At 33.0% G+C, this 15282-nt stretch overlaps 1 protein-coding gene across 9 annotated transcripts in view; it reads left to right on the top strand.

The window, feature by feature from the left end:
• The window catches only part of TSC22D1 (TSC22 domain family member 1), a 133913-nt gene that overhangs the window by 21878 nt on the left and 96753 nt on the right, over window positions 1-15282 (top strand). The window contains exons 3-4 of one of the 9 annotated variants that reach the window (XR_009248782.1): window positions 11543-11712; window positions 12611-13517. The exons of 2 other annotated variants lie outside the window; for them this stretch is intronic. Coding sequence is in view for 3 of the 7 variants with exons in the window: in XM_058684703.1 (XP_058540686.1) it covers window positions 11556-11712; window positions 12611-12628 (175 nt within the window). In the remaining 4 variants the exon portion in view is untranslated. Of the gene's footprint in view, window positions 1-11542; window positions 11713-12563; window positions 13518-15282 lie in introns of those variants that run through there. 6 more of the 9 variants (XR_009248783.1, XM_058684703.1, XM_058684711.1 and 3 more) reach the window with 6 other exon arrangements.

Genomic DNA, 15282 nt, shown 5'->3' with positions numbered 1-15282 from the left:
TGGGACTATATCATATCTAACTATTTGAGAAGTGCTTTGAAATTCTTGAATTTACAGAAACAAAGTTGTTACAAAGCACATCTTCCTTTCTTTATGGGGGTGGGGGTTACTTGCAAGGACTATGGTGTCTTGTAGCAGTTTGTTAATATTTCCAAACTAGAACTATTACCCTAATCAAGTGATTCTTAAACTTTTTCATTGTAAAGATTATTTTAGATGGGCATAGTGCCTTGAATACCATCCGTTCCCTACTCAATCCCATATGGGACTGAAGACTGTCTCCTTAGAATGAATGGAATTGTTTGCTTTTAATAAGATATTGAGTTCAGTACCTGGTTTTTAGGTTTCAAAGATTCATTGAACTGGATTTTTAAATCTAGTATAAAAGTTTCAAAACTAGTGTTTTTGGAATACCAGTTCTTTAAGCCAACCCCCCCCCCCCCCCAAAACAAAAACACAATTCTTAGAACCCAGGAATTTTGGGGAATGCTTTTTGTTATATATATCTTGGAGGTTGACATTGCGTTTTAATGTATTAAAGACCAAGAAATTCTACAGAAGAGACAATTTTGTTTATTGACTACCAACCTTAGCAACCTTTTTGATCATCTGACATTTATTAATGTCCTGTAGAACTTGTGATCCTTGTAACATACTTTGGGAAATGTTAATCCCCTTCAATTTATATACAAAAAAATGTTCTGCGTCATATAGTTAAGTAATGGTGGCAGACTCCAACTGGATCCCATCTCTACAACTACCCCTAACAGTTCCTTTTCTGCTATATCACCCTATTTTTCATAAGTATTTGATTTATATTAGAAATAAAAGTAAAATTGTTGTCATGTGAGTATATATACCAAGTGAACCATCTGGCAGAAGTTTCAGAACATATTTTGAGAACTACAGCACTGACATATTTGCAGCCTCATTTAATTGGCCCCATCATTATAAATGGTTTGCAGACCTTAGGAATAGATTTCACATGAGTTAGTATATTCTTGGAGGAAATCTGTAAATAGGATAGAAAGTATTACCATGTTAACTCTGTAAACATTCAGAGATAGGGAGGCTGATCAGTTTGTTCTATGCTTTGATTACCATTAATGTAGAACATTTTACTAACATTGGGTGTCTTCTGTTTTAGAGTTAAGCTTGATGTTGCTAACAAAGTGTAGGAGCCAACTAAATGTTATCTCTCATTCATCCATTTCCTATGTTGCACCTATTTGAGAAATGGATTAAGAGTATCAAAAGGGATGTCCCATTCTGAGGAGAAAAATTGAAGTCTTTTGGGGACTAAAAGATTTATTAAATGGGCGAAAAGAATGATTATTGGAGATGTTTCTGAAGATACATTGGTTGATTAAGGAAGGAATTTTTGGTTCTTTTGGGAATGTCTTTGAAAGTAGACCACTGTAAAACTGCAGAAAGAATTTTTAAAACTACTAGTTGCATTTGACAGTTTCAGAAGATCTGAAGGAGGACTGTAAAGAGATTTTTTTCTACTTTAAAGTACTATACTCAATAAAATTTGAAGAGCGACTTGTTAAAATATGTGAAAGAATATAGATGAATTTCATTTCTTTTTTTTTTTTTTTTTTTTAAAGTTTATTTATTTTTGAGAGAGAGCGCATGACTGGGGAAGGGGTAGAGAAAGGGAGAGAGAGGGAATCTCAAGCAGGCTCCCTGCTGTTAGCACAGGACCCAATGCAGAATTTGAACTCAGGAACCTTGAGATCATGATCTGAGCTAAGACCAAGAGTTGGAGACTTAACTGACTGAGCCACCCAGGAACCCCCATGAATTTCATTTCTTAATGAAGGTACATCCATAAGTGAAGTTGTCTCACATGCTGTATTGAGAACTTGAGTAGCATTGGCACTTTCAAGGGCTTAATCCAAGATCTGTTGTGGCTTTTACAAAATTTTATTGATAGCCCATATAATGCTAACTAAACTTCCTGTATGCCTTATATCAAATTGTATTTCTTAAATTATATCAAATCATATTCTTAAGTTATTAACTTGATGGTGGTGATAATTCTTTTCCCTTTGTGCTTTTTTACTATTTTTGGAAATATTTTCCCTTTCAAGACATAGATTGTGACAATAAAATCTTATACCCCAAATGTTTGGAAAGTGGAATCAGATATGAAAGTGTTGAATGGTCAGTAAAATACCAGGATTAAAGTATTTTTCCAGTACTTAAATATAGAATGGCATATCAGGTCGGGCATTTCTCATTTTACTGGTGTATATTCTCATTACTGTTAGGAAATGAACTACCTGATTAGTTGATCAATACATGCATTCTTAATTTCCAGTGGAACAGATACCCTGTCTCTAAAACTCATGAATGATTATTGATATTATGACTTTTTTTGTCACTGGTATATAATTTGTATATATATATATATATATATAAAATTATATAACATATAATATATATATTATATTATATATATATAATTGATGCAGGCTGCATCAATTATATATAATAGAATAGAGTAGATTGAAGGCATTATTTGTAATTAGATATCTGTTTTGTCTTTTAAAAAACTTAAAGAATTGGAAAGCACCCTGTTCTTATTATATAAAGTTATAGTGCTTCTAATATGTTTACATTTATATGATTATATTATATTGATTTTTATTAGACTTCAACTGAGATGGAGGAGGCAGGTGACATTTGATCCCGTCTTAAATATAGAAGAATTTCAGTAGGTACATTGCAAGCTCTCTGCAAATAATTTTTTAAAAATGTTGCAATTTAGGACAACTATAACATCCATTCAGAGTATTGTTTACTCTGTAATAAATCAAAGATTGTTCTCTGGGTAGTAGAATTGAGCTGTCAGAGAATAAAGTCTAATTTTTTTGCCAGATTATTATTTTAATCCTGCTCATGATAGAAATGATGACTTAAGTTGTAGATATGTTTAAATTACATTAAGATAATTGAACTCATTAAACTCTTCATGAAATTCTTATGCATTTAAGAGTATTGCATATATTGTTTGTTAGGCAAGTCAATAGATGTGCAAACTAGAAATTCAAATAAAAAAAACTTTTGGCTTTTTGCTTCTTTGTAGACACTTAAAAGGAAAGAGAGATTTCTGATTACCATTCCAATATGCTTTTAGATTTAGGTTTTTCAAGCTCAATAGAAACATGTTTCTAGATTATTTTGCAGATAGTGAGTTTTGCTACACTTTCTAAGTTTTATTGCCTTGTCAAACTTTCATAGGTTGATAGAAATGACGAAGCAAATAACTATCAACTGATCTATGTTTAAATGAAATTGAAGGAAAGAATTTCAGAATTCTACTTAAAACAGAATGTATGTATATTTATTTAACATATGAATATTTTATTCTGAGGACAATGGAAAGCCTTTGGAGGGGTTTTGTTAAGTTTATTTATTTATTTGTTTTGAGAAGGGGGAGGAGGTTGGGGGGCAGAGAGAGAATCCCAAGCAGGCTCCGCACTGGCAGCGTGGAACCCAAATTGGGGCTTGAACTCACAAACGCTTGCCATCATGACCTGAGTGAAAATCAAGACTGAGCCACCCAGGTGCCCCCAGAATGTTTATTTTAGCTGTTGGTCATATACTAAGTATTTATAAAGAAAATATTTATGTTAATGAAAATAACATGACTTGGAAAAGTATAAAATTAGTTAAAACTCAGGATCCTGGAGACAAAGTGGTTTTGAATTTCTCTATTGCTTACTAGGTGTATGATCTTAGGTGAGTTACTTCACTAATTTGTGCCTTAGTTTTTCTTATCAATAAAATTGTGATTATTTTAATATTGTATATGTCAGAATTAGAGGATTGAATAAGGCAGTATAGATATAATGCATAATATATTACTTGCTATATATGAGGCTCAATAAATGTTAAAAAATAAAATAAAAATTTTGAGTTTATTTTTGAAAGGGAGAGTGAGAGAGCGAGCACACACACGCATGTGAGCAAGGGGGAGGGGCAGAGAGCACAATCCAGTGGGGTTCTGGACTCAGGAACCTGAGCCAAAATCAAGAGTTGAAGTTTAACTGACTGAGCTACCTAGGTACCAGATGATCATGAATATTTGTAACTGATTTTATAATTGAAAGTAGAGTAAATTATTTGGGGGGCTCCTGGCTGGCTCAGGTGGAAGAGGATGTAACTCTTGATCTTGGGTTGTGTGTTTGAGCCCTACCTTAGGTATAGAGATTACTTAAGTGATTTTAATTAAAAAAAAAAAAAATTATTTGGGAGTGTCATTATTTTTAAGTAAAAAAAAAAATGCAAGAGGGACACTTATGACACTAAGCTTTGTTTCCTATGGACATTTTTAAAGAAAAAAATGAGAATTTTTTTATTCCTTCTATTTTTATAATGCAGCAGTGTAAGTTCATATATAATAATTTAAATTGGAAGTGCTTTTGTTTTTTTATCCATCTTTTCTATCGTATGTTTGCTGTAGTCTAAAGTTCATTTCTATGCTAGTTGCTTGACATAAACATAATTTAGTTTTTCTGTTTGTAGGTGGGAATATTTTGTCTTTTGATCTCTTATATACTTTCTTCTGAATCAGTTCTCTGTATAGAGAACTATTTACCAAAGATATTAAAAAACTTAAGACTATCAACATGTGATTAATTTTCTGGTACTAGTATAGAATATGACAATGCTGTTATTTCCATGAGGATAACTTTTAAATAAAGATTAGTGTAAGCTTTTCAAATTAAAAAATGTAGACTTATATTTCTTAGTGGACATTTCATAGGTGTGTCAAATATGGTACCTTATTCAGACTTCCTCATTTTTTTAGTGTTTATTTTGTGAGAGAGAGAGAGAGAGAGCGAGCACGAGCAGGGGAGGGCAGAGAGAGAGGGAGACACAGAATCCGAAGAAGGCTCCAGGCTGTGAGCTGTCAGCACCCAGCCCTGTGCGGGGCTTGAACTCGTGAACCACGAGATCATGACCTGAGCTGAAGTCAGACACTTAACTGACTGAGCCACCCAGGTACCTCCAGACTATCTCATTTTTTATTTTTAACTTTATTTTAAAATAGCTTTAGGGGCTCCTGGGTGGCTCAGTTGGTTAAACTTCCGACTTGATTTCAGCTTAGGTCATGATCTCGCATTTCGTGAGTTTGAGCCCTGCATCAGGCCGTGCACACTTTAGACTTACTAAAACGTTGTAAATTACTTCATAGAGTTCTCATATATTTCACCCACTTTTCCCTAATGGTCATATTTTATATAACCATAGAACAAATCAGAAATTAATATTAATACTAACCAGTCTGTAAACTTTATTTGAATTTTGACCATTGTCCACTCACTAAATGACCTTTTTCTGGTCCAGCATCTAATCTAGGATCTCATACTATTGTACTTAATTGTCATGTCTCAGTCTCCTTCAATCTGAGATGCTTCTTCATTCTGTCTTTTTGCCTTTCTTGACTTTGACACTTTTTAAGAGTAGCTAGTTAGAATGTCCCTCAATTTGTATGTCTGATGTTTTCTTGTGATCAGATTGGGATAATGCATTTTTGGCAAGAATACCACAGAAATGATAGTATGTCCTTATCAGTGCATTGTATCAGGAGAAATGTGATATTGATTTGTTCCCTTACTGGTGACGTTATCTTGATCATTTGGTTAAGGAGGTGTCTGCCAAGTTTCTATACTTTTAAAAATTACTCTTTTTCCCCTTTGTAAATAGCAAGGTTTTTTGTGGGGAGATATTTTGAGACACTGTAAATGCCTTGTTTCTCATCATATATTCACCCATTAGTTTTAGCATCCATTAATGAATCTTACTTGATCAGAACCTATTGAATTTAATTCTTTAATATCTTTTTTTTGTTGATAATATATTTCTTGTCATAGGTGGATAAGTGTGACAAAAGAATTAACGTAACGGCAGCATAATTCGTAAAACATAACTTTTTCTTTCTGTAGTCTTTTATATTCATCTATGTCTGAATGCAGTCTTTAGGGAAGTAGCACAACACAAGATCTTGGAATAAAAAAATGTGATCAAAAGACGATCCTTTTTTTTTTTTTTTTTTCCTCCTAGTATCTTACATGTACTTCAGGATATGCTGGCCGTTGTAAGAACAAAGCCAAATATTTCATATAGCAAAATAAACAGGTGAAAAAGAGGTAAAAGTAATGGGCTGGATTAATTATGAAAAGAATTTGCAAGAGTAATTTAGAGCTTTTTCTTAAAATTGACTTTTTTTTTTGTCAAATCTGGAAGCCTTTTTTCATTCAAAAGAGGCAGTAGCAAATGTAAATGTTTGGTCTTCTTGATCCTGAAGTTGCCTTTTTTATAGTCGATATATATTTTTTATGATTGTGTTTTATCTTTTATTCTATAGTGGATTAACTACTTTAAAAAATGTATTGTGCGTTGTTTCTTTATCTGTTTTATTTCATCTTCTACCTTAATCATGGAACGTGAAGACCCATTGCTTGTCTCTTTCTTGTTTATCTTTTGACAAATACTTGATGTTTAAACCTAGTGGAGTAACTTGAATCCCAATAACATTTTTGGATAGCATCTTTTCCAAAAGGACGAAGAGAAAATATAGTGGTAAATCTTGGAATTTGGTAGTTCTTGAAACATTCTAGTAGTTAGGGTTCATCATTCTCATTACAACTTTCTTTTAGGAAATTGCCTTCCATGATAAGTGTATATCCTCCTATTGGTATGCATTCCTTAAAGTTTCAGGCTTTCTTCCTTAGTTTGGCGTTTTTGAGGTGTGACCTACTTGACAATAAATATAAGATTGTAGCTTAGAAGTAATCTTTCCTTCCAGAGTTATTACAATACTGTGACTAATTCTAAGGTAGCTGGTTTTGTTTGTTTGCTTGCTTTTTGGCAAGATTTCACTTTCTCAAACTGAAATTTTAAAATTGGATGTTCTGGCAATATCTGGTTTCTTTTCTTACTGATTTTAAATCTGGAAAAGAAGATTAGAAAATCTATAACGGGTGTTAAAGGTTAGCTAAAATTTGTATCATCCTAGGATACATTTGTTTCCTGCTGACCATATTGAAAAATTAATCCTAGAAGCTGATGACCCCCAAAGAGGTACATGAAAGTAATACTTTTGATTTTATTTTCCTTAGGATTAGAAAGTTGAACTTTTTAGTGTCTACTTTAGACATCAGCCACTTGACAAAATTTTTTTGTTTGTTTCTTGATCAGTAGACTTCATTTGTATAATATTTACTGAATTAATTGTGCCAAGCACTCTTCTAGGGTCTGGAGATAGACTCTCATGGTTTCTGTTAAGGATGTTCTTTTATTTTCTTAATGCCAGCTAGGACTGTTCTGGGCACTTGAAGGGGTTTGTGAGATTATTATTATTATTATTTTTTTAATAGACGTGCCTTAGGACCAGTAAGAATGATTAGTGATTAAAAAAATAAGAATATGTTACATCATGCTTCCAGTTTAGTGTAGAATGTTTTGTTTTATAAATAATCTATAAATCTGTAAATTAGCAAGTTCAATTTCAGTCAGTTGTAATACAAAGGAATAGAAATAGTCTTTGTAGAAACACATTACCTTGCATTTCACTGCTTAAAAATGATTAGGCTTAGCCTTTTCTCTTTCTTCGGTATTAGAAATGCTTAAAACTAATAAGCAATATATGCTCATTTAATAATTTAGTATTGAGAACAAGTATTGCAAATAGTCTAGTTTGCATATTTTGGGAGAATTTCTCAGTGGTGTTTATATACGAAATACTTAGGTTTATTGTTTCTGATTTGAATATACCTGGATTTTCAGTAAGAATCCTTAAAAATTTAAATACTTAGGGATAATGTTAAAATGATTTTATTGAAGTACTAGTGGATTGATAGACCTCCTAACATCCATTTGAGTTCCTTTGTGACATTTTAGCACAGGTGATTTTGTTAGCTTTGTTTTAGAATTTATTCTCTAGTGGTTGAAATACAGGTTCTCCAGTGGAGTGCTTATTGTTTTCATCTCTTTAAACATTACATAGAAGAATGCTGTTTATTAAAATAGAATTAGGTAAGGTCCTACTGTGTCATTCTTAAGAGCCTTTATCAATGGTAGTCTCGCAAAGGTTGTTCTTTCTTGTTTGAATAACGATCTCATTTTGTAAGTGCCTTTACATTTTTCTTTATAAATGATACATGATCAAATCCACAATCATCATAAATAATTAACTCCTGAAGCAAGAGAGATATCAGCTCTCCTCAAGGATTCAAATAATTTCTATTTAGGGAAATCTGTTTATTCAGAGTATGAGTATGTTGAGTATGAGTATGTTGAATCCGTAAGTTTTGTTACTTTAAGCAAAATCAGGAAGTTATATCTTGAAAATAATCTCACTTGGGAGAAGTTTTTATGAGTGTATCTACTTCTCCAGCCCTATAACCTATCCTAAGGGCATTTGGCTTTTTAAATATGTTTGTATTTTTAATTTATAAATTCTGTGGGGGTGTGGTAAGTAAATCAGTGGTTTAGAGCTCCTATTGAAGGGGAAATTGTAAACTTAGCCCACTGTTAATCTGAGCAAGATATGATTTCCTGGGAGTTGTTTTTCATTTTCAAAGTTAAGTGAGCCTGTAACTTAAAAAAAAATTTAGCAGTTAATATCTTTTGTTCCAAAATGGAATGCTCCCTTTTAACCTGTATTTTCAATCAGAAGTATTGTTACTATTGATTAGTATTCAAGAAATAAAGGAAAACTGGAAAATTTGGGAAATCATATTTTTTTATAGTTTCTGAATTTATTTTTTTAAACTGTATCATAAAATAGTTAAGGTTTACTTAGATCTCATTAATTTGGAAATCTTTAATCTTATTAGTTTGTATTGAAATATTAGACATGAAAAAGAATGATTTGTTAAGGAAATTGACTGGAAAAGACTAGAGGGTGATTTTTTTCATAATGTAAAAAAGACTTTTGTAGCACCTGATTGCACAGTATACAGTAGTCTCTCCTTACCTATATGGGTTATGTGCTAAGACTCCCAGTGGATATCTGAAAACACATTTAGTACCAAACTCTGTATATACTGTGTTTTTTCCTGTACCATAACATACCTATGATAAAGTTTAATTTGTAAATTAGACACAGCAAGAGATTAACAACAATAACCTAATAATAAACTAGGATAATTATAACAGTGTACCCTAATAAAAATTATGTGAATGTGGTCTGTCTCACTTTCAAAAGATCTTATTTTACTGTATTCACCCTTCTTTCTCTTGTGATGATGTGAGATGATAAAATGCTTAGAGATGAGATGAAGTGAAGTGATTGACGTATGCCTTGTGGCATAGCATTAGGCTGCTGTTGACCTCCTGACGACGTGTCAGAAAGAGGATAATCTACTTCCGGATCATGGTTGAACAGGGTAAATGGAAACTTGGAAAGCAAAACCTTGGGGTTTTGTAGGTACTGCTAGTGTGTGTGTGTGTGTGTGTGTGTGTGTGTGTGTGTGTGTGTGTCTGTCTGTCTGTCTGTCTCTGTCTCAGAGGGACTACAGTAGGTACAATGAATACATAAATGAGATGGCTCTGATGTATTAATTCTAAACCTTTCTCATCTGTTAAAAAGTCATACCTTAAGAACTCCAACTGTGGAATACCTTGTTAATCTTTTTGGGATTATAGTGGGGTTTTTTTGTTTGTTTGTTTGTTTTTGTTTTTTTGTTTTTTTTGGACTCCTGAAAATACCTAGAGTGCCATTCTTGAGATATTTAGTATTCAGATCTTTTTCTAATTTGTACTTCCTTCCTGTCATCGTCCCTCATATACCTCCTCAATGTGATTATACTGTAAAATACTGTTGTAAGCTACTGGTCACAAAGTATAGTCTTTAAAACTAAAAGACCTGAGGATTTAAAATCTATTGGAAACTTAAAATAAGAAAATAGCTGCCACATAGGCTTGTAAAGTACTTTCGTACTTGTTTATTTGCTACCTCTTGCTAGATGGAAGTTTCACCCCGTTGACTTCTTTTAGATTTCTTTTTTCACTTCTTTACATTTTGGAAATCACAGATTTAATGGTTAAATCATAGATTTTCTTTTCTTAGTCCAAACTGTTTTCATTTCTCACTTGTACAGAATTGAATATATTCCTAAAGCAGAAGGGTTAGCTTGTTCTTTCTTCTTCAGGCTTTAAAAAAAAATTGAGTCTAAATGTTGTTAGGTAATGGAATAACGATTCCTTTTCAGCTGTGTTGGTATATTTCCAAACTGGCTGGCAGAGCCAGGAGGAAGTGAAGGCATTAAAACACTAACTTTGGTTGGTTGCTACCTTCTTAGTGCTGAGACTATAACCTTTGTTGGTTGATTGATAGAGAACAAGAGAGCACAGTCCTCGTTCCACTAACAGGTAAGGAACCCTTGTGATAACCAGTTGGCGTGAGAAAGAAAATTACTTGATTAGCAGTTTTTTTCTTAATTTATCCCCAAATATAACATGTCCATGAAATAGGATAGTGTGATTATGTTCAATACAACAGGAGTGTGCAGCACCTTTCTAGTTAGAAGAAGATCTGAAATTTAATAGGGATATATCACTCTGTACCACAAAGTATAATTGATCTGTTTTCCACTGTTAAAATCCTGCAGTCCCTATAACTTTAAATACATATCTGCCTATCTTATTCTCCTTTCAGCTTTTCCTTGATCAGATGCTATGTGCTTTGAACTTCCTTCTCTTATTTACCTTATTCCTATAATAAAGCAAACTATTTTCCAGTATCTTTGTCATCATCTATTATTTGAGTATATCTTACTGCTTTAATTTCTGCATTGTAGCCATTAATGATTTATTTCCTGGTCCTTCTTGACCCAAAACCAAATGATCATACATTTAAAAAAGATTTTTAGATTGTATTACCTATGTACAGTATTCTGCCCTCCCACTTTTAAATATGAGTGCTTGAAGAAAAACTCTTTTTTAGTGATGGTGGTCCTAGCTTGATAAAATTTAGGTTTAGCTTTGTATTGCTATAATGTGGGACTGTAGTTTAAGTCTTTAAATTACTGAAGACTTAAAAACAAGAACAAATTCAGCTTCTTAGACAATTCCCAAAGTTTAGTAGTGTTCCTGTTAATATGCTTGATTATTCTGTTTCTCCTTTTCAATCCATCTTCTTCTCTTTGACAGAAGAATTAACTGGGACTCCTCCTTTGATATAGCTGAGGTCGAGTTCCTTTCCCTGTCCCTTTAAGACAACTGTGCTGCTGTGCTCTTGTTCTAGTCATAATTTATCATTTTTTGATTCGGTCTTGCACTTGAAGTTGGGTGGTTTGTCACAGAGTGTGTGATGGCTTACACCAAGATAGGTCCCTTCTTAATAGGTTACTGAAGAATTAATCATTTGTGGTGACAGATTTCAAAGATTCAAATTAAGAAGGCACTAAAGAAAGTGTGCCCAAAGGTAGCTCCTTTTTATCCTGAGGATAAGTCATTGCAAACTCAAATGACCAGAGAATGTAATTTCTTAATAAGAATTTTTTCTTAAATCTATATTCAGCTCTCTATTTCAGTGCTTCTCTCCTACCAGAGGTGCAAGGAGTGATCCTAGAACCACAGATACAGCCAAGACCACGGAGAGCTTTTGACGTCAGGGGTCCACTTTCTCCACTGAACCCTTGGAGGCAGAATATCCAGCTTCTGGAGAGAGTGGGAAAGGATAATAAACAAGTGGGTGCTTTCCATTATTTACTTGGGTTTATTTATAGATTGGAGTGTCCGTCCATTGCCCATTTAATTCTATTGGTGTACTCCTTGGGTTCATATAAGAACCAAGTGGGGCTGCAGTCTGTTTGTTTTTTCTTGAGAATGCTAACTAGTGCCCATTCAGAAAAGAGGCCTAAAATTTATTTAATTTTCTCTCCAGATAATTAAAGCAGTGGATGATTTGGGGCACTAGATTTGGTGACTGCCTGTGTAAGTCCACAGGAATTTTTAAAAGGAATATTTGCCCATTTTAATGTTTAATGGTATTAGTGGACTTCTAAGTGCTCTTTTATTACCGGAAGGTAAAAAAGAAGTTTTTGTATTTCATCTTTGGGCAAGCTGGACATCTGAGCTCTCCTAATTTGCACAAGTCTGATGTCCAGGTGTTATCCTACCCTGTTAGAGAGAACTTTTTGGTCTTTTTCCTACCTCAAACTTTAGGACTTCATATTAATTAGATCTTTTAGAAGATACAATGATAGTACCATTATGGTTTTACTGTCAAATTGAGGCTTCATTCTTTAATGAGAAAAATGTGAATGAATATAAGTTTCAGGATATATTATCCCTGAAAGCTATGTTAAATATATACTCATAAGTAGTTTTCCAGTCCCGAGGAATAATGTTATTTGTGGCAAAAGAGCCTTGTCCTAGATGTTTCCCATGGCATTAAGATGGTTTTCTCTTAGTTTCTTTGATGCCAAGGGTAGGATTTGATTCCAGGAAGTTCTTATCATCTACAATGGGTAGAACATGACTTTGGTGTCCTTGGCAAGTTTTCATTTTTCCTTGGTGGATTCCTTCTGTGACTCCAGGTATCTTGATAATGGGAGACCGGTTTATTTGTTCTCTAATTGCCCAGATTTCTTTCAACTGGTAAACATCATACTTCTTCAGCAAAAGGAACTCTTCTAGCAGAGCCTTCATGGATGATATCTGTCACACATGCAGCACCTGCAGTTTGGAAGGCAGTGGTGAACGGAGCCACGCAATATATCTAGAAGACACAAGGATGAGAGAGCTACCTGATCTTGTCATTTATAAACTTTAAGATTTACTCTCGTGTACTCTTGGTCTGGAAACGGAAAGGCTCAAATAATGAAATAATTTTTTCAGATTGGAGTTTTACATGGCCATGCAAATATTCCTTTCTATTCAGAAGACTGAAATAGAGAAAGTATGAGAGACTCCTTTCTTTTAAAAGCAGCTCTCTGTTTCACTTAAAAGATTTGTGGGATTGAAAATCACCTTAATGAAGCAGGCAAATTTTTGTTTTTTAGTAGTATAGGAGATCCAGAAAACTTAACAAAATTATTTTTTGTTGCCTGACACTGAAAGGAACTAGTAAATAAAAAGGTGAACTTCTTAACTATTTCCAAATTGCTTTTATTATTAGGATACACTCTTTTAGCTTATCTTTTTCTGCTCTTGAGCCTTCTTATTTGTCAAGTCAACAAAGATTCCAGTATAGAAGTAGAGGAGACATCTTGAGATCAAAGTAGCTTGTTCGGTCTTCTAAAGTAGTAAATACCTGTTAAATTTGAGGTATTGTTCTGCATGGAAGGCATTCTAAAGTTTGAATGATACTGAAACAAAGATGCATGTAGAGAGCACAGGCAGTTAGTAGTATGGGCATAAGTCTCCACATGTGAATAAGTGTTGCAAAACATTTAATCCAAACGGAAGTAGTTATCAAAATGTTTCTGTTTTTCTCTTTGGCATCTATTAACTGATCAGTCAAAAGCTATTAAAGAAGTTTTTAAAAGCTACCTGATGCTGCCAGTTTGTTTTATTTGGTATAAAGTTTAGGAATAAGAATCCTAGAGTTATTAATATGGAAGCATCTAAAATGATCTTGAAGGTCTTAGGAGCCGCATTTGCTAAGTTATACCTGGCGTGTCGCCTCTCTTTCTATGAGACCTTTTTTCCCCCCCATTAGTTATGAATTTTTGTATAGTACTTAAAGGTTTAAAAGATCAGTTTGAACTAAAATTTCCGTAGGGAGCTCTGAATTCCCATAAACGATTATAGCTTTGTATGCTTGATTTGTTTTTGTTAAATTTGGATAAGAGTCTTCACAGACACCTATAAATTAAAAAATGACTACCCAACATTTTAGAAAGAACTGAGGGGAACTGAAAGTGAAATTTGCTTGGAAATTAAGTTAGTTGAACTCTTGGAACCACAGTACCAACCAGTTTATGGCCTGTGCGATTAGCCTTTTGTTTCAGTTTTAAAGATGAAAAGTGATTTAATCTCTTAACCTCATGCTTTGATTAAATTTTAGCTCTGTTCCTTAAAGTGTGCAAAAGAAATGTAAGTGCATTTAATTCACCTCATGCCACTAAAAGCTATTTAAAAGTGAAACTTTTTGTATATTAATGTGAACTGATTTGTTTATTTAAACTTTTATTTTGATACATTTTCCTTTCAGATTTTTCAGTATTTCGTGTCACTATGCAATCCTATATTTTTCAGTGTTTATTTTATGATTATTAGTATAAGCTAATTTTTTTTCCTAGAATGACTAATTGTGTAATATTTGTACTATGTGATCATTTGAAAACTAATAAATATTTTCTCCATGAAAAAAATGCACTTACTGATAAATGGCTTATTTTTATTTCAGGAGTAGAAAATGAAAACTACAACAGTATTTTTAAGTGTATTTTAATTTTATGTGTCTTCCTCTAAGTATTTCTGAATATATATCCTCTTCTTGTGTATGTTAACCTTTTTGGAAACAAAATTTTTAAAAAACTATTAAATTAAAATGATTCTTCATTGGGTCATCCAGTCCCAAATGTATGAAATAGGTGATCTATTTAGTCTTTTTTCTCATTTTCCTGATAAGCTTCATCTTTGTTTTCAGAATTGGATTTTTTTTTTTTTAAGATACCGTTTTTGTGTGTCCATTTTACGAACCATTAAAACTCGAGTAAATATTGTAAATATCAGGAATAATATGGTCAAGTTTTTTGAAGTGAGATTGATCAAAATATAATCCCTTAACAAAATAGCATATAAAAGACAAATTCTCAACCCAGGAAAAGAACATTTGGAAATAATGGCTGATTGGAGAACTATCCAATTCACAAGAGCTGTTAACAGGAGAAAGAAAAATGTTTTAATGTTCTGTTTGAACAAATAATTGTAGAAGGAAAAACCTTATTTAACAGTCTCTTGCTTTTAACCTTATCAAGACAACATGGAAAAGGGTAAAGCTTGGTTTTTGGGATTCTTTATAGCTTACATAAACTTATTTGAAGCCACTGGAACAATTTACCTTTTCTATGCAGAGTCTGCTAGAAGCAAGAGGGTTTTCCCTTTTGATTTGAAGAAAACTTACATAAGAAGTGGACTCTAAAAATTAAAAATGAACATTGTGATGGTGTCCTAGGCAAGAAATAAAAGTTGAATTAATGACAACTTGTGGATTAAAATGAAACAGTTTGGCTCCCCAAAGAAATTATACTCTGAAAAAATAAAGAAAAAGGAAATTATGATTTAGAATAGTTACTGTGTTTGTGGGGT

This window comes from Neofelis nebulosa, chromosome 1 (genome assembly GCF_028018385.1).
Source record: "Neofelis nebulosa isolate mNeoNeb1 chromosome 1, mNeoNeb1.pri, whole genome shotgun sequence".
NCBI lineage: Eukaryota > Metazoa > Chordata > Mammalia > Carnivora > Felidae > Neofelis > Neofelis nebulosa.
Note: the sequence above shows the minus strand (reverse complement) of the source record. Positions and strands in the feature narration are given on the sequence as shown.